General features: G+C 40.4%; 1 protein-coding gene across 11 annotated transcripts in view; it reads right to left on the bottom strand.

The window, feature by feature from the left end:
• LOC119176364 (uncharacterized) overlaps positions 1-23222 on the bottom strand; it is a 101174-nt gene that overhangs the window by 75637 nt on the left and 2315 nt on the right. For 6 of the 11 annotated variants that reach the window (XM_075877492.1, XM_037427611.2, XM_075877493.1 and 3 more), the window contains 3 exons: positions 7355-7504; positions 3734-3817; positions 537-668 (listed from right to left, as the gene is read on the bottom strand). In XM_075877492.1, the coding sequence (XP_075733607.1) occupies positions 537-668; positions 3734-3817; positions 7355-7504 (366 nt within the window). Of the gene's footprint in view, positions 1-536; positions 669-3733; positions 3818-7354; positions 7505-8205; positions 8596-12536; positions 12670-12710; positions 12810-23222 lie in introns of those variants that run through there. The other 5 variants (XM_075877498.1, XM_075877501.1, XM_075877499.1 and 2 more) reach the window with 5 other exon arrangements.

The raw sequence follows: 23222 nt of genomic DNA, 5'->3' as shown, positions 1-23222 counted from the left end.
ACAAGGTGCTGTTATAACAGTGATGGGAACATTACTAAGCAGTGTTAGCCAAAAGCTGTTCTCTCTGGGTTAAATGGGAAATTAGTTTTTAATTCTCAAAATTTTCGCCTCGCCCCGCCGCGATGATCTAGTGGCTAAGGTACTCGGCTGCTTGCCCCAGGTCATGGGATTGAATCCCGGCTGCGGTGGCTGCATTTTCGATTAAGGCGAAAATCCTGTAGGCTCTTGTGCTCAGACTTGGGAGCACGTTAAAAAACCCCAGGTGGTCGAAATTTCCGGAGCCCTCTACTACGGCGTCTCTCATAATCATATGGTGGCCCGCCGCGGTGGTCTAGTGGCTAAGGTACTCGGCTGCTGACCCGCAGGTAGTGCATTTCTGATGGAGGCAAAATGTTGTAGGCCCGTGTGCTCAGATTTGGGTGCACGTTAAAGAACCCCAGGTGGTCGAAATTTCCAGAGCTCTCCACTACAGCGTCTCTCATAATCATATGGTGGTTTTGGGACGTTAAACCCCACATATCAATGAAAATTCTCACCTCCCAGTTCCCAGTCTTGCGAGCAACATCGATGATGCTCAACAGCGACTGTATATCACTGTATAGGTTGTCGTTGTAGTTCCTGAGCTGTTCATTCTCTCTTTTCAAGTCAGCCGCCTCGTACTTGTACTCCTTCACATACACAGAAAACTTCATCAGATGAAGCAAATCTTGCTGTTTACTTTTGTTACTATAAGATCACACATCCCACTCAAAATCCACTTTGATCAGCAAATCATTGCAGGTTATTACAGAAGGCAAATCTCATCGAACTGCACTGCTACTGTGTGTTTGAGCCCTACCTATGCTGTATGATACCAACCACACTGTCAATTTTTTGTTCTGTTTAGTTTCATGGCCACCTTACCTTCAGTCGAGTGCCAAAGCCAGCCAATTACAGCCAAAATACCACACAGCACATGTGAAAGTTGGTGTGTTGAGAAAATACAACTAAACAAGCAGAGAAAGGTGTAATTTACACTTTAACTCTTTGAAATCCTGATACATACTAAATCAACTGGTTGTTAGTCTTGAATTGTACTCTTCTTCATCATTCAGTTTTTATCAGGAATGAAACGACAGAAAATGTGTAAAAACAAACTTGTACATACTATATTAGTTACCTTTGATAGCTTAAGGACAACGATTATTAACATAATCGGCACCAGTAAGAAGCCAAATAAAATTTTCCATTAAATTGGTCTTTCTCGAGTCAGCAATTCTCCGTGAACAATACTATAACAAAGAAAGCTTAATACAATAAAACCTTATTATTGAAGAGTCACAGGGATAATGCAAAACTTCTAGTGGCTTTACAAATTAATAAAACATACAGAAAGTGGGATGCAAAAAACTTTGAATTACTTAAAGTAATCAAAGGTGGTTATTGACTAAGCTGATTAGTTTGCAGCTCTAAGAATTATATTTTCCCGCAATACCTGGTCTCAATCATACATGGGAATGGCGGGCCTCACTGCAGGTTATGAAAAAAAAAAAAACAGTGAAGAAAAGAAACGTCTTGTGGTCAGCTAAAATGTGCACCTTCGGAAAAGAAAATATGCTTCACTGCAACACAGTGGTGACAAGCAGGCAGCATATCGCTTGCTCTTCGCAGCACCGGTGCGTCATGACGCGGCTATTCGGTCAATATTTCTAGAAAAAATAAAGAATTCAATAATGGCCAGTGCGATGGACTTCACAACGTGTTTTGGCTGGGTAACATAATCATTAGAGTTTTATAACTGAGTTTTTGATGTAGGCATTGCAGGCAAGATCTCCGCCAGTCGTGCAAGTGTTTTTGAAAATAGCTGGAGCGACCACCAATTGGATGTTCGCATACATCGCGAATTTCATCACACTGTCCTTTATTAATTTTTTATATTCCGAAAAAGAATTAATAAATCGTGATGCACTGACGTTGCGAGAAGCATTTGAGCTGCTGCCCGCGTGTCACTGCCATGTTGCAGTGAAGCACAACTTTTCTGCAGGCGCACATTTTTGTTAATTACAAGACAGTTTTTTTTTTTTTTTGCTCACAGTAGCGAGGATGCGGTGCTTCATCTGCCACTTCGTTGAGAGTGGAAAGGACTTTTCCCTCTGTCATTTGCCATGTTTCCTCTGTATCCGGAATACCATAGAAAATTAGGTTGTTGCGTCGTAGTCTGTTATCGTGATCCTGTACGCGTGTTTGTATTGAGGATACATGGGTGGAAAGTTAATCTATCTTGAGTATGGACACTGGCAACTTCCTGGCTTACTTCTAGCTTTTTATGATTTTCCTCAAGTTCCTCAAGGTGGCTCTGAATAGCAATGATTTGGGATTCGATAGATTTCTGCCCAGATTTTTTTGTTTTAACATCAGCTGCTAATTCAGTCTGCTACTTCGAACTTTCCAGTGAACGGGTGTGAAAATATTTAAGCATTTGAAAAATAACTTTCATTTGTTCAGCGCGATCACAGGGTAAAGATGCTATGTCGATTGAATTAGTGTTGAGGCGCTATTGTAATAAACACCGTATTTTCGTGCATATAGCCCGCCCTTGCGTAAAACACGTAACCCGACAACAAACGGCTGAAAAAAAAATAAATAAAACTACCCCTGCCCTCGTATTGCTGTGAAACCACTTTTTTTGTGTGTTATCCTGAAGCAAAGCCACGAAGCCAACTTGTGCAAGTTTTATATCAAGTTATACAATACTACTGCCCGATGTTTTAAGAGTTCAATATATGCGGGTTAAAATGTATAAGTAACTTGAAACATGTGAATTTATAATTGCTAGGTATCGGTGATTTGCATAATCACCTCAAAGTGTGTAAACAGAAGCATTTTTTTTGTTTTAAAATGAGGTCAGGGAGTCATTAATAAGTTATAATACAGAAAAGTTTTGTCTCCCAATTCAATCACGTTCAACTCAATTATGAAGCAGCAGCTTAAATTAAATATCAAACAACAATGTACCACGTAATATATTCATATTTCTTTCTTATAGACAATAATTATATTCTTCTTCTGAAATTATAATCAGCACTGACAGCTTATTGCAAAAGTGTTTACATAAGACGCATACCATGGTAAGAAATACTAGTATATTTAATACCGTAGCATTACGTGGAGTTAGAGTGTCTTAGATAACACTAGAGTTAAAATGTTGAAATACACAAGAGCACATTTATCCTGATAATGTCCAATGCAACAATTAAACCAAGCTGAGTGAGACATCTGATATTGCAAATTTCGGCCTGGCAAACTTAGCACGGAGTTTATAGAAGTGTTTATAATATTTGACAGTGAAGTTAAACTCATGAATAGTTAAGCAGTCTGTATACTAACTAATTGTTCACTAGCATATTTTAACTTGCATACTAATAATTATTATTGTTATATGAGAAAATTTTTACAGGACAGAAAAATTAACCTAACTCTGATTTTGTAACAATGCCTCCCACAATGCTACTTCCCTTTGTACCTTTCAAGATCATCCCCTTACCTGTATAATAACTAAATCAGCTGGCCATGAATGGTGGCTTAAAATCGAGAAAAAGGCAGCAGTACACAATTGCGGTCCAAATTATTTGAATTTTGCACAATACAGAGCTGTTTATGGATGTGCAGAAATATAATGTATGTATATTTTCATCCTCTAGTGATTCAGAGAGAGAGAGAGTTATAAAACGGGACAAACAGAATAAATACTTACGAGAGTAGCATGTTCAGCAAGTTCTTTCTTTGAGATTAGGTCTTTAATTTGCTCACCCCATTCAGACATTTTTTTCACCGTTTCCTACAAAAGTGAGAAAGATTACAGAACACATGTTAATGGCTTGCAGAAGCCATGAAAGAAGCCTGAACCCCCTCTAGTAAATTTTATACCTTTTTTAGCATTTCAAGTAATATGCACATTGTTTTCAGGATGGCAAAAGAAAAAAAAAAAGGAAACGATAAGAAACAGTGCAGAAAAAGACTATAGGACCGTGCTTTTTCCTATAGTCTTCTGAATTCTGCATATTTCTGAAGGAGTTTGCATCATGCAGTCATCGGTGCGGTTAACTAACTCCACACTGGAATTGTTAATGTCAAAGAAAGACATACTCCTGCAGCGTTTCTGCAAACCTTACCACAATAAGATCTTTTTGGGATACTGCCACTACCAACTGCACCTCTAAATAGACAAATAGAAATCTCTGGATGAGTGAGACATGTTACTGGCATATATACTGTATTGTGGAAAAAAGGACAAGATAGAGTTGCCTTTACTATAAAAAGGCTTAATGCTTTGAGGGTTGAATTTTTTCACCAAATAAGACCCCCCAAGATATATGCTTTTTACTGCAGACTAATCGATTTTGAAAAAAAAAAAAAAAAAAAAACTGTCTAATTTTTTCAGCGTGATTACAGAGTGTAAAGAAATATAATGTGCGGTTGCCTATACAGTAGACTCCCTTTAAGAAGAATCTCAAGGGACCACGATCATTTGTTTGTCTTATCAGGCATTTGTCTTATCAGAAGTGGCCCCAAAAACCGAATGCTAACATGCCAAGTACGCCTAAGTATGTTGCTTGAAAACACTGAATAAAGTATACTTACAATGGGGAGAAAAGGAACAAGAAAAGGAATTTATTTTGCTCAGCTTGATAAAAACTTTGCTTTCAACTAAAGTATTTAGACTAATCGAGAGGGTACTTGATTTCACGAGTTTATAATAAATAAGCTCATGAATAAATTGCTACCACATTTTAACAATTAAGCAGTAGCATAACCCTATTTTGACAATTAAAAAAATAAAAAGGAAAAGATAAGCACAATTTTCCTTCAGAGAATAGAAAATTTATGAAAATCTAGAAGATTTTCTTTGAGGTTCATATATTTTATTATTTTCAGCCTGCAGTAACTTTTCCTGAATGACACACAGCTCAAGATCTCCATTTACACTACTCACAATCACAAGCCTTGGGCACACAAAAAAGACAATGCAGCTATATTTAGTGTGCAAAAAATGACCATCCTTTGTAGTGCACTTTCATTATGAAAATGGCGCATACCAATTTGCTGAATTTAACTGAGAATAGCTATGGCGCGCATCGGTCCTTTGCAAAACAATGCAAACTGATCACAACATTTGCTCGGGCAACATAGTGTGACAACAAGAACAATGGATCTAACTTCTCTGATGGGAGTAATGATGCAACATATGTGGTTCCGTTTCATGTGATTTTAATACACAGATAATCTTTCTTCTCATTTTCATTTGGCTTTTTCTTTTCGCCTTTCTGCCTTCGCATTTTACCCTCTGGCCGAGCTCTTCTGTTCTTCACTGCACTCCTGTTGGGGAACTCATAATGCGAGGAGAATACTAAAGGACGAATGCTTTTTGTTACTTTCTTTGCTGATAAAGCCGGCCTTTTCTCCATCTACAGAATAGAGGTGAGAAAGATACCAGTTTTATGCACTGACCTTTCAAAGCATATCGAAAGCAATTGAGTTTTTGCACCGGGAAGTTCTCTCTCTCTCTCTCTCTTTTTTTTTTTCATTTTGCTTTCTCTCGTTCGCCTGAATGCCCCCATAAAGACTACAATGTTTGTCGTGCAGAGGAGTTCGTCTTAGCAGAAGATGTCTGTTACACGGTTGGTCTTAAGCAGATTTTTTAAAATGCGAATGCATTTCTTAGTCGGGCTATACCAGGCATCCGGAATTTTCCTCACGCTGGCAGGTGTAATCTCTCCACTCTCACTCCCTCTTCCATAGCAACAGCTGCGAATGCTGGTGCACCAGCTTATCCTCGCCCCTAGCAACCGAAGACTGTGGTGTGAGAGAGAGTTGCAGTGCTTCGCCGCTCCTTTTCTCACCGTTCTCTGTCTCCTCCCTGTGCCTCACTTTCCACATATGCTTGCACCTCTCGACTGTTCACTGGCTGGGCGCCTCTAAAGAACATCCGGAAATGTGTGCTCGAGATGTCACTGGAAAACGCCAATGCCAAGCCTAGAACGCTGTTTGTTTTGTTCCCTTCATATTGTTTTGTAACTGTGCATGTGAGCTGCTAGAGCTGGAAATTCATATCACGTTTCTTGTGACAGAAAAACGCCACGTGCAGTGAATGGTGCTATTGGCTGCACGATGTAAGAAAAAAAAACATTATTCTTCTAACGCTGGGTTCTCACATGCGAAACGCTGTTATGGATGCTATGCAATGCATTTGCATTTCCTCACTATTCCCTTCGTGGAGGTGGGGGCATTTTTTTTATTGAGTCTATAAGAAACCAAACAAACACTCCCATGTTATTCATTTTAACAGGGTTCGTGTTAAAAGGAGTTCACTATACATTGTTAATTCATGAGTAACAACAAGAGAAATTCTTAAAAATACTTATATGACTTTTTTAAAGTGATGCATTGAAAGAAACATACTTAACAGACATACAAGATTAAGTACAGCGATGCAACTGGCACACACTTCTATTGCATATTAATAAAATATATGTTCTAACGTCCCAACACCATATGATTATGAGGAATGCTTAAGTGGAGGGCTCTGGAAATTTTAACTAACTTGCGTTCTTTAACATGCCCTTTCATTGCACAGTACACGGGCCTCTAGCATTTCGCCTCCATGAAAATGTTACCATCGTGGTCAGAATTGAACCTCCAAGCTTTGGGTCAGCAGCCAAGAACCGGCTGCTAGGTTACCGATTTACTGTAAGCCTTTACTGGAGACAAATCACTGCATCACAATTTCACATCTACCAATTGCTCATGCTATCCACGCAGCTTGGTAATAGAGGTTATGTTTAAGGCACGATTTTGCAGTACAAAAATTTCCTTGATGTTATAATACAAACATCGACTAATCCGCTGAGATTCCAAAGCTTGAAAGAATTTTGCCAGAACACCTTTAGCTGCCCATAGCTGTAGACTGGAGAAATATAAAAGATTGTGCATGAAAGAAACATACATAGGTTCTGTAAAAGGTTCCTTTTTGGCAAGAACATCTCACACCTACAAAACTGGTTATTCAAAAAATACCCCATATGTCAAATTGCACACAAAGAATTTCAAAAAAATTTTGATTTTCAAATCTCACACCTATCAGAGCTGGTTATTAAGAAAATACCACTATGTAAAATTGCACATGAACAATTAAAAAATATCGATTTTCTTTCTTTTGAGTCTGCCTACTGTGTAGACTTCAACATACTGTCAATTCTAGAATGACTTAGTAAGTATCAACAGCAACTGCAACAGGAAGCAGTGAATCATCAGTTAGCCATCTGGGTGCATAGGTAAATGCAAATAAATGAAAAAGCTTTTACTATTATTACATTACCCGTGTGGTAATCGCAGTTGACTGAAGCCGTTTCTGCATCTGTGCGGTTCTTTTGAGGGCTTCTCTCTCTAGCTCCACTAGAGAGCACACAAGTTGCTCATTTTGGTCAAGCAAGACATCAATTATGTACTGCATGCCGTCTGGCTGCTCCTGAAACACATGTGATGTGCACACTGTCATGCCAGGCTGAACAATACAGACAGAGAATGACAGAAGATGCTATAGCGATCAATTCAGTCAGATTTCTACCACTTTAGTTTAGTGGATAGACTGGGCTGCTTAAAACATACTTGAATACTACTGGAGGAGTCCAACAGCCGCAACAGAATACGTAGCAATTTTTGAAGCACCAAAATGTTACATTTGGAGCACTAAAATACAAATTTAGAGCATGTTACGAAGAAAAATAAACATCCATTTTTTTATGATGAAAGACCCAAGTCTGGAGCAGTATAAAAAAGAAGGCTCCATTAAAAAAGTGTATACATGTGCAAACCATCCAACATCAACTAAATCGTGTAGAGGGAACATGAGCACTGCTATTTCAATAAAAGTAGTATTTTGAATCGCCCACTGAGCAAACAATGATAAAGTCCACATTAGCATTTGCCATGCCTGTCAAATCCTTTGACAGACTGCAAACATAAATGGTAAAACAAAGTTCGTAGTAGGTATGGCAAAAAAAAAAAAAAAACACCAGCACACTTTTTTTTAGGGTGGCAGAAATGTCACATGTTGCTCCAAATGATTGCCATTAACATTTTAGGTGTCAGTGATCATACTAAAACATACAATTATGTGACATGCCTGAGTAATTGAACAAAATGTGCAGTGTGACTAGTCATGCTAACCTTCTTCGAAATCATGACATGCTTTTCCACAGAGCACAGATGTACTGTGGCAATGGTGGCATCAGCTACGCCTTGCACACATCGGAACACGGCCAGTAAATTTTCTAACACCCCCGCATCTTTTTTTTTTTTTCCACAATGGGGTTAGGTTTAGGGCATAACTACTCAACTCGCTTGCAAGGCGCGTTCGACCAGGTCAAGTTACAACGGCACGACCATTGGCCCGGCAATGTCACCGGATATCTATCTCTGGTACCAACGTTGTCGCTGGCAACGGCGGCGTTTGCTGCAAGTGAAGGGTGTTTCTGGACGGAAGACACGACATATGCTTCCAGCTTTAGTTGCTAGCATGTAATAACTGCATTTGCCGGACTAGGAAATTCATATTTCCTGCAAAGCGTTGGTGGCTACAGAAATGCATTTTTGTCTAAGTTGTTCCATCCCACACCAGCAGACCAATGGGCGTGTGGTGTTGTTACTTTATCTGGTCGATCGTGTCTTGTGAGCGCCCTTATCTATTGTAAGTATATCTTACACCGTGGTTTCGGGTTAGGGTTTGTGCACTTAGATTGATTGATGACACAAACTGCAGGTGACCAACGTGGCCTTTATTTCTTGCTGAAATTAGCGCAACTAAAAATAATTTGAGGCTGTTTGAGCAAAACTGGGGAATCGTATCAAATTAATGCAATTAGTGTAGCTATTGCACGCCAAATACTATATCAAGATAGAAGGCAAATTACCCACAAGAACAGGTAACGAAAAAAAAAAAAAAAACTTCTCAAAAGTAACATTACGAATTCGCCCATACAAACCCTTCCTCCCCGGCACGCTATGCAGGTATTATTTACATACTTAACTAACAAATACATGTGCAAAAATGAACAATTTGGATGATATCTCTGTTATATTATTCTTCGCACTTGGCAAAGGAAGAAAGTACAAGTTGTAATGCACTTGAAAATGATTTGTGGAAAATGCGATGCTACTTCTTATCTCAAGTCTTTGTTGATGTACATTGTCACAGAAACCTTCGAACATTTTCCACATCCATTTTAATCTTATAAGACCTGTCGTCCTTAAGTATTGTCATACTGTTTTATTTGTTCCTTCTGTATGCTCTTGCAACAAATAATGGAATACCAACAAGCAAGATTAAACCACCCTTCTGATTATTATGCTCGGCTGTTGACGCGAAGGTTGCAAATTAGATCCCAGCCGCGGTGGTCACATTTCGATGGTGATGAAAAGACAGAGGCCCATGTACAGTAAGATGTCGGTGAATTTTAAAGAACACCAGATATTCAAAATATCCGCACACCTCTACTGCGGCATCTCTCATATTCATATAGTGTTTTGGGATGTAAAACCCCAGATAATGTTATTATCGACTACCACTCCCTAAACATAACACAGTTGGGTAAACCACAACCAGCCTGTCACAGCTGCCATTCTCCATTTCTTTGCAATTGAACGACACTTCAATATAGCTAGCTGAATGGCAGGAATACTGATGTAATGTTTAGTAGACTGTTATAAAATCAAAGCCAACACTGGAACCACATTTGATGCTAACTCAAAATGATGCCTAGGACATAGTAGCACATATGTAATGTATATTGATTTATTATAAAACTAGGTAGCCAGCACTGAAACCTAGACTAATGTTGCACCAACATTACGCCAGCTGGGGGCCTTTTTCAAAGGCAGTTTCAAGACCTGGCATGGCTCTGTGGCAGACAATTACCTTACTGCCACACAGAATACTTCAGTTGGATTCCTTCTGGGATTCTAACTTTATCCTTTAAATTTGCCATTTGCATTATTCGCAATTAACTTACCAATGACTGCTCTCACCATTAGTGGAATAATTAATCTCCTAGGCACATACCCACATATTGCAGCCCCTTGTATAGGATAGTATGGCGTATGTGTTTGGAAGAGTTTGATGACGTACACAGCAAGATTTTCACATTATTATTGTCATGAACAGGCTGTCGTATTTGTTGAAACCCTCCCATACTAATATTTGTCTAAACCAATGTAAGGAGGCGATCAAGCGAGCAACCAGACGTAGGCAGCTAGATAGATAGATAGATAAAATTGTTTAAAGTACTTTTGGTTCACTAAGAAATGCTTTGCATTTAAAATATGCACAAATAAAATAATATCACTAACTGATACACAGTGCACATGAGCATTGCCATTTCAATAAAAACAGTGTTTTGAACCAACCTACAGTGAAAACAATGATCAAGTCTACATTGAAATTCGCAGCACCTGTCAAATCATTTGACACGTGCTGAAAATTCTAATGTGGACCTGCAACTTGGCCACTTCAACCAACCTGAATCTTTCATGAAGCAGGAGTGAGTAAGTGCTCGTGGAAAACAAAGAAAAGGGGTGCATGTTTTAACTTATTGTTTCTTAGTGCCACAAAAATGCCATGCACAGCTCTGAATCCAAAAATGCTTTTCTGCAAGCCATCAGTGTAGTGTAGTGCACTGAAAGTACCTTAAAAAAAAAAGCATTCGCAGTGATTGAAGCATGATTTTGGTTTTTAGAACAGATTATGAAGCAGAAAAAATAGTGCTTTGGAGCAGCCTTATGAGTTTTCGGAGCAGGAAAAAAAAAAGCTATTTAGGGCAGCTATTGGTGTTTTCACAGCAGATGCATGCTCCTAACGAATCCTGATGTCTAAAGCATCATTTAAGCATCTCATAAGTATTTACATTTACTACTAAACATGCTACATGTTAGTATGCAGCTAGTATAGAAGCAGTATAGTAGCATCAGTGGCTTAAATCATGGGGGGGGGGGGGGGGGTCAGAAGGGTCTGGACTTCCCTTGTGTTCAGGCTAGGGAGGACACCACTTGCAAGTGTCCCCCTTGAGATTTAGCTTTAGCTAATGATGTAATTGAGTCAACAGTTAAGTATAACGTAATGAACTTTTAAAAGGCTGTTTATTTCTTACTGCATACCCGTGTTAAATATCCCTCAGCTGAGTGAATTATGAACATCACAAAAAGGCTAAAAAGATTGAATGAAAGAATGCAATTTCTTGAGCTTGGACCCAATGCTCGTTTTTAAAATTTTTTATTTCAAAGCATGATTTAATTCTGCTGTAAATAAAGATACAACCCATATTAAACAAATAGCCAACATGGCCTGATTTTTGTCACTCCTTGTGATTTTTCTGGATTTATGCCACTGAGTAGCATACTAGAATGATAGTGTATACAGCTTGCTTTTGGTTTCGTTTAGGCCCACTGGTTGGCCACATAGTGTTCTTAAGTTTGCCAACACCGTTTCGGAGCAGGTTTGAAGCAGTTACAAGCAAATATTGCGCTTTGGAGCAGCATGAAGCAAAATTCCTTTTTAGAGCAGTTTGGAGCAATCGAAACAGCACTTCCATCACTGCATTCTGCACACAATAAAACAAGGCCAGGAAAATTTAGAACTTCTATCCTATTTTCTTTTATTTTTCTGTGGTGTTATGGTGTTCACGTCTGGATTAGAAGATGCTCAAACTGCAGGTGATCATCGCAGCCTACATTTCTTGCTAAAATAAGCATAGCTGACCATATTTTGAGGCTGGTCAAGAATGTTAGTACAGGAACAAATTTCACGATTTTGGCTCAGCATGACACAAAATTGACTGTATCAAGATGGCACAACTGGCACAGCTATGATCTGTGGTTTTATGTCCCAAAACTACAATATGATTATGAGAGACGTCGTAGTGGAGGGCCCTCTGAATTTTCGCCATCTAGTGTTTTTTTACACGCCCTGACATCGCACAGTACACAGGCCCCTACCATGCAACCACCACGGCTGGGATCAAACCCACAACCCTTGGGTCAACAGCCGAACAACGCAGTTACTGTTCCACCGACGTTACACTGTTGCTGCATAAAAAAAGAGGGGGTGTATTCATAGGACATAGTTTTCAATGTCTTTTGTTGGTACTTTATATTGTTTATTACATACCAAGGTGATAATAAACAGAGACAAAATTCCAAAAATGTCATTGGCTTCCCAGGTGAAAATGTTTGACTAGGAATACAACTGGTTTCAACGGTAATTGACTGGTATCAGCTGGTCCCAGTTGGGAACTAACTGACTCCAGTTGATTCCAGTTGCAACTGGTACCACTTGGAAACTAACTGGTCCCAGATGATTCCAGTTGCAGCAGGTTCCAGTTAATAGTTGGTCCAAGTTACAACTCAACTGGCCACTAACAGGATGGGCAGTTGAACTGAAAGAAGCTATATTTTCTTGTTTAAACATCATACCCTTTGTTAATTTATAATCACATAAACAGCCTCACCTGACCTGATGTGTATTTATTATTGTGGATTATTCCGTTGCGCAAGTGTGCTATACACAATGCACTCAAACATTCAACTACGTTCAGTACATTCAACTAATATTAAATAGCTGTTGTTAATCTTTTACATCCGTCGCGACCTGATTGATCTCAGGGTGTTAATATTGTCGTTACTTCATTGGGAGCATGCCTGCTTGATAGTGTTGAGTGGATCATTGTGAATACTTCCATGCCAGGTGACACCAAGCTGACACTTCCGACAGAAACACGGTCCCCACAAGCACACACTCTCTACCACGACAGACGTCACATTAGTTCTGTATCTAATATGCTCAAACATTGAATGCTGAAGCAGTAAAGTACTCAAAATTATTACACATAAAATAAACTGAAATGAATCATTTTGTTCTAATTCTGCAAAATTTAATGCACGAAAGAAATTGGATAATGAACAAAAAGAATTTCAGAGCACAGCGCGGTGTTAGTTTCAGCCGTGTCGCCTTATGGCCGACAGAAGTAAGGTGCCTTCTTCCTTTCTTCAAGAAACACTACTACCGCACATGTGGCGAGGGCTAGCTACAAAGCGGTTGACGCCCTGCTGAGGTGTGCTGTTTTTGAAAATGAATGCGGAGTCATGGTATGCATAAATTAGATTTTGTCAAATTAGTGTTTGACAGTTTCATTTCTGGAAGACTTTAACTTCAAGTGAACGCCAGACAAGACTTTTTTTCGCCTGTGACAAGAAAGATACTATGTGGATCCGATGTGTACAGAATGCTGCGCTGCCTGCCTTCCCATTGTCCACTATGCAGTCGTTTGAAGGTAATTATATCACTTATATGTTTCAAGTGCTGATTGCCTAGTGTCTTAGAAAAGATGTAGATATAATGCAGCTATAGCGCAGAATGCTTAGTGCTCAGACAATGAAACGTTTCATTGTAAACAAATGCCTTCGGCATTGTTCTTTAATATGTTTGTGTATGGACTTGTATGAAGTGCTTGCAAATTTGCTGTCTTGGAGTATCGCAGAAAACGAGTTCTGTGCAATACTTGTATATTGAACGACATGCTAAATAACTGAAGTATACGTAGCTCTGTCGGCAACAAGGAAAGCACGTAAATAATAGGCATATTTGCCCTGCAAGTGAATATTCCCAAACCTGTTGCATGTATAGGTCTATGAATTCGAGCAAAAATACAGCTGTTTTTGCCTTACTGCCCATAGTTTTTTTATTTTGTTTCTCCTGCTGAGGTAAGCAATTTTAACGAAATCAATTATATTGGGCATGTACTCTACAGACAGTGTGCATTAGTGGAAATATTTAGATGGCTGGTCTGCTGTGCATATTTATTAAATTAATATGGCTTTCCAGGACATGCATGTAACATATTACCATATATTTTATAGCAACTCTCTACCATTGGTCATGGGTGAATGGCCCAGATGCATCAGCTGCAGCCCAAACCATCAGGACATGAAAGCCGAGTAGAGCAAGCTTTGCACTGTATGTGCAACCACAGTGTTGATTCAAGTCAGCTATACAGCAGCAATTGCCTATTGGGCGTTGTGTACAATTTTTTTTGTAATACTAATAAATCATGATAATCTTCTACACTTGACATTGAATCCTTTGGTGTGTTTGATGTTCTCTGAATGATAATTATTTGCACTTTCAAGATTACTTGAGCTAGCTGAAGTGCATGTATATTTGGGCACCAACGGTGAATGGGGCCTGTCCCCCCTCCAACTGGGAATATTTTATTTCATTCCCAACTAGTCCCAGTAGCCAAGTGGGAATTGACAACTGTTCTTAATTGCCAACTGCATGGGAATGCATTCCCAAATGAAAATGTGTTCCTTAAACGAGTTGAACTAGGACCAGTTGAAACCAGTTGGATTCCCAGTTATGAATTTTCACCTGGGTTAGATGTCACAATTCCTCCAAATCCCAATAATCAATTGCGTCACCTATTGCATGTGGCTTTGAGAACCAATGGGCCTCAAAATAAGTCAATTCTCAATATTCATGTAAACCAGAAAAACCATGATGACAAGTATATAAAAATAACAATGACTTGCAAACATACCCGTACTAGATATATGACACATAACCCTATTCGCCTAGAGATCGGGCTACAGGTGGCAGTACCATCACCGCGCTAGTGTGGATAGGCGGCCGACGGCGTGCATACAAATGTACGCAGCAGCGCTTCTTTGTGAGTGATGTGAGCTGATTGTTGGCTAATAAAATGCATTACTGCAGCCTACTTGCAATATATATGTTATTAATTGCCGAATGGATGCACAAAGCTGACTTAAACTTACTATTACTTGTGAGAAAAACGCAACCTGCCAATGAAAAGAATGTTTGCGCTTGGCAACTACCTGCATCTTCGCACTTTGTCACGTTTCTTGTTATTTTTTTTTATTTTCAGGCACTTTGTGCACCGCATACTACACACTGCTTTAGTGCTCCTTAATTCATTATTTGCTTCATGCATGCTACTTCTGGATACTAGAGAAATAGAAAAATATCTCATATTCTTGGGCGATGAGCTAAAATAACTGCGAACACGCATTCACATTTTTTTCATCTTCAGTTCTTATTGAAATGAACGTGGGACAGTCCATCAGCTTATTCAGAAAAGCTATGTAGTTGACAGGGCTTTAGCACTCCTGTTCTTACTCCAATAACAGTATAAAAAGGTAACAGTTCAGCACAGAGCTTTCTTCAATTGATTGTTCAGCACACAGCTTTCTTCAATTGATTATCTGCATGACAGTGATGCAACAATGGTTCGATTACTTGATTAGACAAAAGTATATTTTTTTCAAGTGAATAATGTTCGCTCTGTCCATTAGTCTATACCAATGCCACTAAAATGCTCACGATAATGTGGAAAAAAAAAAGGATGACGTTTTACATAAAGTTATACAACGTAACTGAGAGGCACTCCGTCTGGATTAATTTAGATGATCTTGATTCTTTAAGGGGAAATGCTACTCGAAGACACTTTTCTTTTAATATTCACCCTAGAGCAATCCAACTTCAGCTGTTCATGGGACTTTTTATGCTGATTTCAAATATATAATTAGTTTTTTTGCAAGTGGCATACTTTTAGTTCTGCAACATGACAAAGTGAAAACCTTAACTCTTTTGCCCCCCCCCCACCCCTTTTCATCCCTAAACTACCGTAATTTTTTACCATTCATAGTTCATAATGTTTCAAATAAAGTGTAGAATGCAAATAACTAATTAAAAAGCACATACAAAATATGTAATAGACGTGAAAAATAATAGACGTAAAAAGTCCATGTTTCACCTACCCTAGTAAAGGTTTACATACAATTGTTTTATTATACAATAAAATATTGAAATTTAAACTAGATAATTGCAGTTGTCATACTTTTAAAAAATTTGGGTGAAATTTCATGCACATTCGAGCATAAGAAGTGCCCAAAAAAGGAGGGGCACATTGAAAAATAATGGCAAAACTTGTGTTTTGAGAAAAACGAGTTTTAAAGTAAAAATTCAGTTTTTATTTATGAAAGATATCATTATATCTGATGAAATTCGCCCATCAAAAAGAACAATCCTTCTTGTAGTGGCCACTGCCACTAAAATAAACCAGCACCATGAGTTTGTCCCTCTCGGCTGTTTCGAGCTGACTCCTCACAGACATTTCGCTCAAAGACAGGGCCATGAAATGCTTGCCAAACTTTTGCTCCATCTGGCAGAGCCTTGTGCCAACTGCAAGCTAGGAATAAGTTCGACAGGACTGCGAAATCTAACCTAGTCCAGTGTCATGCCATTTTGCAGCCATGTGCTGCCAAATACTATCGTACATAATGTCAATGTCGTCCCCGCTAAGTTCCCTCACTGCGAGCTCTTTCGACCTCGCAAGATTGGCGCTGACATCATTCATTGCTGCATCACGAACTTTCCGGCTGACGGGTGTGAATGACTTTTGATGCATTGGCATTTGCAAGCCAACAACTGCCGCAAATCGGACTAGCTGCTCGTAGCCTATTTCTACACAGCGCGTCGCACAACGGCTTTCCCTTGCGAGCAATGGCTTTTTTTCATTCATAACGGAGATAATTACACGAGAAAAGCATTGTTCAGCTGCATTGCTCGACAAGACATAGACCCCACAAATAGGCTTCACAGCACATACAGGCGCGCAGCGGCCAATGGCAGTCCCCGATTCGTATCACGTGATAAGCCAGTTACGGTGCTCGAAAAATGTGCAGAAGCATGCTTCTTTTTAAATTTCTTGTGCTGCATCAGTGAGGGAAACTGTTGTTATTTGAAGAGTGAGGCTCGACTCTTTGGCTCATGCGATCAACAATGGCGAGCGGCGGTACATTATCGGCGGCAAGGTGCTCGAAGACAGCACACTTTGAACCTTTTACCTGGCACCTTGTGGTCTTTAGATGCAATTTTAAAGCATTTCCAGTTAAGTCTCGACCTGTATTTTTTTTTTCATAACAGTAGAGGTACTAATCTTATCAAAACAGGCAAAAATAAATATCGGTAATTTTGATAAAACTCGCGTTTTTCGACCCACATCTCCCCTTAAAGTGATATGAAACCTAAGCAGATGGGTGTGCAGATGTCTCTATAACTTCGCCCAATGTTCAAATTGTGCACGGTGACTCAAGTTTAATCACCTTCATGTCATTCCATTTTCTGTTCTTTTTAAGGGGCACTGTAAGTGCGAAAGTATCAGAATTTACTTGATAGAAATATTTCACTGTAGTGTTACCAGGTCCGTACAATAAAAGGATATCAAAAACAGAAAGCTCATCGTGTAACCGATAAGCAACAGCGTTGCAGCTAGACCCCAAACAAGCAAAATTTCGTATCAAAATTGCGCATATCATTGAGTCGCTAAAACGCAGCATTCACACAATATTGAATATTCCTCATGTTTGCGACGGCGGCAAGGGCACTTTATGATGCGCTTTAGCTACAAAGTGGCACCTACACCAAAATATTTCAGCTAACAGAGGGTACAACGATACACAGCACTCTCGGCAAATGCACAAGTTGATGTTATTTCTGTGCACTTAAAGCCAAGCAAGGCCAAATGCTTCTGAAGATAGTGCTAGGCAAATGTACAAGCAGTTAAACTAGCACTAACAGAGCGGGACGAACCACCCCTTGAGAATGAACATGGCATACACGCACATGCTAGCCTTAGGTGGCTAGCAGACAACACAGAGAGCAATCCCCACACACGACTAGGATATACTGCACTCGCTTCTAACGGACTTCACATCGGGTGTAGTACATGCCTCTTGTCGTTGCTTCGAGGAGGGCGCTGCGACCCTGACCTTCCTCCGCCGCTTGTAGCGCCGCGTGCAACGCCGGCACACAAGTTCGGGCGTGCTTCTCCACTCACCGCGCATTGAAAAACAAGTTGCCTAATCATTAAAGATGCACAAATTGTTATGGCATTGCTCATACCCGATAATGCTGGGCTTGGGCCTATATACCTCTCGAGAGTGCACTTCACTTGCAGTGTCACAAGCCCCGAAGTGGAGCATGATTGTAGCCTCTTTGGGACATAAAGCGCCATATCACACACTCCCTAACAACTTTGTTTGAGTACGCTGAATGCTTTCTTCCATAAAATTACATTTCATGCAAAAAAAAACACGGTATATTTCCTTTTTTCTGTGCATCTGTTACAATTTTTTTAACACATGCATGGTGCTTGCTTTCGCGATAATACTGGGATGACTTTTTCTCTTCTTTCAGCAATTGCTGCACCTTCTTGCCTTTTGAACGATGGTGCGACACTTGGGAGCGCTATCGTCCTATCATAGTCTGGTATTGACCCGTGCGATGAGCGTCGCTGTGCATTGTTTGCGTGCAAACACTTACTGCTTCTTGTTCAGTGAAAGTGTCTTGTGAAGTCGCAACTTCCAGATCTGTTTCATTGGCCTCCGCTTTTAGCTTCCTTGATGTTTGACGTAGGGGTGAAGCTCGTGAAGCATCATCTTTGCGAGGATTCTTTGCACTTGGGATCAAGGAGGAAGGATAGTCCTCGAAATGACTAGGCGCGGAGTCGAGAATAAGCTTTCTAATGTGGAACACAGGCACATAGTCTTCATCACGCAAGTGTCTGCTGCATACGACAGTCGTTGCAGACTTGTCGTTGATGATGAGGTTGTCTCTCGCAATATTCTTTTGTCACCTGGCGCAAAGCTCAGTATTTATTGGGAATTGGTGAGAAGAAACACCGGGTGTTTTTCCCGAACGGGACTTGCAGTATGAAACACAGCAATACACTTTCACACAGCTTGTATATGTCCATGTGTGTAACGCACGTACTGAAGGTTGTGTGACTGCCTTCTCCAGTTGAGAAATCATTGTAGACTGAATAGACTGAACAGTGACAAAGCACCGAATGAAATGCAGCCGTGGCGGGTAAACCCCAGAATAAAGCAAGCCACACTACAGATAAAAAGAAACTGACAACAACCTGCTTGTAACACTAAGCCACAAAATAATTTATACAGATTTTTAGAAAAAAAGCTGCTTACTTGCCAAAAAGTTGAAATGTTGTCAGTTTCTCTTTCTAAACGTGTTCTTCTACGAAATCAAAGAATAGCGCAGAACTGATTTGCACTAGAGTTTCAGTTCCGGGGCAAGTGGCTTGCGAGCATAAATAGCTGCATACTTCGCATTTTCTATGGACGTGGCTTGCAGTACAAAAGAATGCAAAAGAGCTTGGGGTCCCCAGAATCAATATTTCCAGGTGGTGTTAACATGTTAACAATGCACACCACTACCCCTGTGCGTGCCGTCAGAAGGAGTTATTCAGCAGCAAGGGTCCTCTCTCTTTTTACTTTCTTTCTCCTTATACAGTTTTTTTAACAATTAGGTATACAACACATGTACTTGTTTCAATGAGCTGCCAAGCTGCAGACCGCAGCTTTTAGCCCTGAAAACCACTCCTAATGTGTTTGAAAAAATAAAGAAAAATAGAAAATAGCTAGCAAAGAGAAGGCGTGCTCGTCATTTTGTAAGCGACTTCTCTTAATTGTAACGTCGTTGCCCAACGAGACCAAGGACCAAAGGTATTTGGTACTCTCTGCTTGCAGAATAGGTGCAGCATTGTTTATCTTTCTCTCTGATAGTTGCAGTGCTTTATGCCTCCTAAATTATACCTCTCATTAGCCAATTCTTTTGCATTCTTACTGAGTTTCAGCTTGTACTATCCACAAGCACATACATACCAACATTAAGCAGCAAGATATCTAGTAAGATGCTTTATGCCTCCTAAATTAGGCCTCTCATTAGCCGATTCTTCTGCATCTTTACTGAGTTTCAGCTTGTATTATCCACGAGCGCATATATACCTACATTAAGCAGCAAGATATCTTGTAAGATTAGTTTTCCTTTAGTAGAGAATCCTCCCTTTATCTCCGATTTCTTTAATAATCCCCCTCTCTATCGAGAACGCCCATTCCAGGGTTTTGCATAGACAAACACCCTTGTGCCATGTGCGCGGCGCAGAAGATGCAAGGTCAGAGTTGCTGCACCCCTACCGCCAACGGGCGGCGAAACATACTCGGAAACTCTCCCATTGCTTTTGCGATGTGCGAGAAAGCTGTAAAGAAGGAAGTGCGCACAGGTGCAGCCTAGCCCGTCGGTGCCCCACTAAGTGCGCTTCAGCCAGTGGCCACCAGGCGGCAACTTCGCTCGATTTCGAATGTAGTCGCCAGAGATTGAGCGGAGTAAAGGGCTTCACCCTATACTGGGGTTTAGGGACTGGAAGAGCAAAATAGACTTTAAAGGGGCCCTGACATACTTTCTCAGGTAACCATGGAATGAATTGACTGGAAGAGCTTATTGCCTCACGAATTCAAGGCCACAAAAATTTTAAGAATCCGTCCAGTGCGAGTGGAGTTACAAAGCTTTGTCGCATGCTGCCAATGTATTCTCTGATCCCGACAAAAGCACTGGAAGCTAAGCAGGGAGGGATGGCAGGGCCACAGAAAAACGTCACGTGCATTTCGTGACCTAGAACACTTTTGTATTTTTTTCTACTGGAAGCTAAGCAGGGAGGAATGGCAGGGCCACAGAAAAACGTCACGTGCACTTCGTGACCTAAAACACTTTTGTCTTTTTTTCTACGAATGCGTGGCTTTTTCAGTGTGATCGCGCACGCACGCGTAGACAAGTAGCGGCCTCCCTCTATAACGAGTGATCTCTGTAACGAGTGAGTGTGCCATGTTCAAATCAGCCAATGGCAGATAAATGGGCTTGCTACGTGTGATTTTTGGGCATATTCCATCATTTGTCGAGAGAAGGGAAAGCAATTTTTATCTGACTTTAATCATTTATTATGAATTCCAGGCAGCGTGCTGCGCTATATTATTTGGCTCTCATGTTGTTGGGAGCCTCTACCATCGATTGACACCATTTTCTGACCACGCTCAAAGAGTGTTGCAGGGCCCCTTTAAGCGGGTAGAAATAACTAGGAAGATGTTATTTGATTGGTGGCTACAATCAAGACACGAGTGAAAATTAAATCCTTCACTACAAAGTTTCAGTCCTTAACTTCACTATTTAAAGGAAAAAAAAAGATAAATCTAGTTTTTGTCCATTAAGTATTATGGCTAAGTGGCGTTAGCCGCTGCCCGATCTAAAGGGTACAGGCATATTAATCCATCCATCCAGGGGCGAATAGCAGTGTTCTCAAACATGTAACCTACAAGCCTCTTATTTGCACCCTGCACATCTTCACCTTAAATTTTAAAAAAGCTTTCTAATAAGTATGTTCATGAGCTACACAGGCATGACTGGTCGCACTGTATTTGTGAGGTACCTCAAGTGGTCGCCATGTGTTAAAGCATTACCGTGAGGCAAAAACTATATTTCAGAGTGGGTGTCCAGATTTTAGTAATTGCAGAGAGCGGCTTGACATGTTGTTGGAATTTCGGCACCAAATCTTCTTTCGAATTGGTGCATATATGAGATGTGGAAAGGCATCCTAGGTATCCTTTCAAATATAGCAATGCTTGCAGATAATTCACATAAAAACTCCACACACCCTCCTCCTCTCACCACTTTTCTATCTTCACTGCCCCCGCCATTGCGAGACAAAACTGTGTGACTGCTGTGCCGACTCGCTGCGGAGAGTTTGAAACCCCTGCTTTAGAGGGAAAAATTCAAGACCATTCCACTGGATGAAGGCTAATGACCAGCGAAACCAACAGGCATTAAATCTCCTTCGAGAGTTGCTAACATATGTGTAGGTGTACAGTCTCCTTGTAAACTGCAGCCTTCCCTAGACAATTGTTTTCAGGTGGCATTGGCATCGAGTCTTCTTTCTAGCGTTCACCAGCATCTTCTGCGGCCCCTGAAGTGCATGGCTAAACGCATGTTTGGCATAAAATTTTCCCCAAGCCAAAATGACCTTTTTGGCAGCATCAGCTTTACAACTTTTCTAGCGTTCTACAGAATCTTGAGCAGCCTCTTATAAGGCACATGGCTAGACAAATGTCTGGCATAAAGTTTAGCAATGCTACAATTTTCCTGATGCATGCAATTCTCCATGTTGACTTTACATGTCCTGCAGGGGGCTTTCATTTTCACAAAGCCACTTGGGGTGGCTTTTATTCCACCACCAATACACTGCTACAAATTCAGTTTGCAGCCAGGGCAGGCATGATGCGACAGTGACCAATCGCAAGACAGCAACTACTTTTGTTTTTGGTTCACATACTTGATTTATGCATGCTGCAATTTGCTGGAAACATGTAACAGCTCAAACATAATAAGTGACAATTTGTTTTAATAAATGCTAATTTTATGAGATGCTACATTTCTGCCATGCTAGTTTATAATAGCTGCATGAGAGCAGCAAGCCAAGTACCATAAAATTGAGCTTTTATTGTTCATTTCCCATTGCCAGCGACTTTATTGGCAGTGCTAGTATATTGCAGATATTTTCACTGAGGGACTAAGCCACTCTTTACCATTCCTTTTTTTTAACAGCATTACATATGCTTAGCAGCACAACTGGTTGCATATATATATAATATAATGAAACAATTCCAGAGCTGATGAGAACTAACAGAGAATAAAGCCAAGGAAAATATAGATGCCATTAGAAATAAATGTTGAAGAAAGAAAAGTTGACGAAAAGATAACTTGTTGCGGGTAGAGATCAAACCTGCGATCGTTGAATAACGCATCCGATGCTCTACCAACTGAGCTACCAAGGCCGCCATCCCCCGTCCACTTTATTGGGCATAATATATGTGCATTTAAACGTGGGAGCGTCAGTCAGCGCAGCCAGTAGCCTCAGCAGCGTGTGTCGAACACTCTTCTACTTGATGGCGTCATGTAGCATGTGATCTTATTACGAGCTGGCAGCTGGCGCCAATAATACTCTGCATATTACCCTAAAATCAAATCCGGCAGAACAAGACCCTCCCTACTGATGGCACTGACTGACACTCCCACTTTCGAATTCCAGCGCTGGTGTTTTAAAAGCCGACCGAGGCATAACATGATACCAATGCATATCATGTGCCATTGCAGAGGTTTCAATGGTGTTTGTCACACAGGCCACTGCCAGTGCATTCATAAGTATTAGCAGAGTCAGGACTCTGGTATTAGTAAGCTAAACCTTGTGAAAGAGTGGGTTCGAGCAAGTTGG

Source organism: Rhipicephalus microplus, chromosome X (genome assembly GCF_043290135.1).
Source record: "Rhipicephalus microplus isolate Deutch F79 chromosome X, USDA_Rmic, whole genome shotgun sequence".
Lineage (NCBI taxonomy): Eukaryota > Metazoa > Arthropoda > Arachnida > Ixodida > Ixodidae > Rhipicephalus > Rhipicephalus microplus.
The sequence above is the reverse complement of the archived record's forward strand: the minus strand, read 5'-3'. Positions and strand labels throughout refer to the sequence as shown.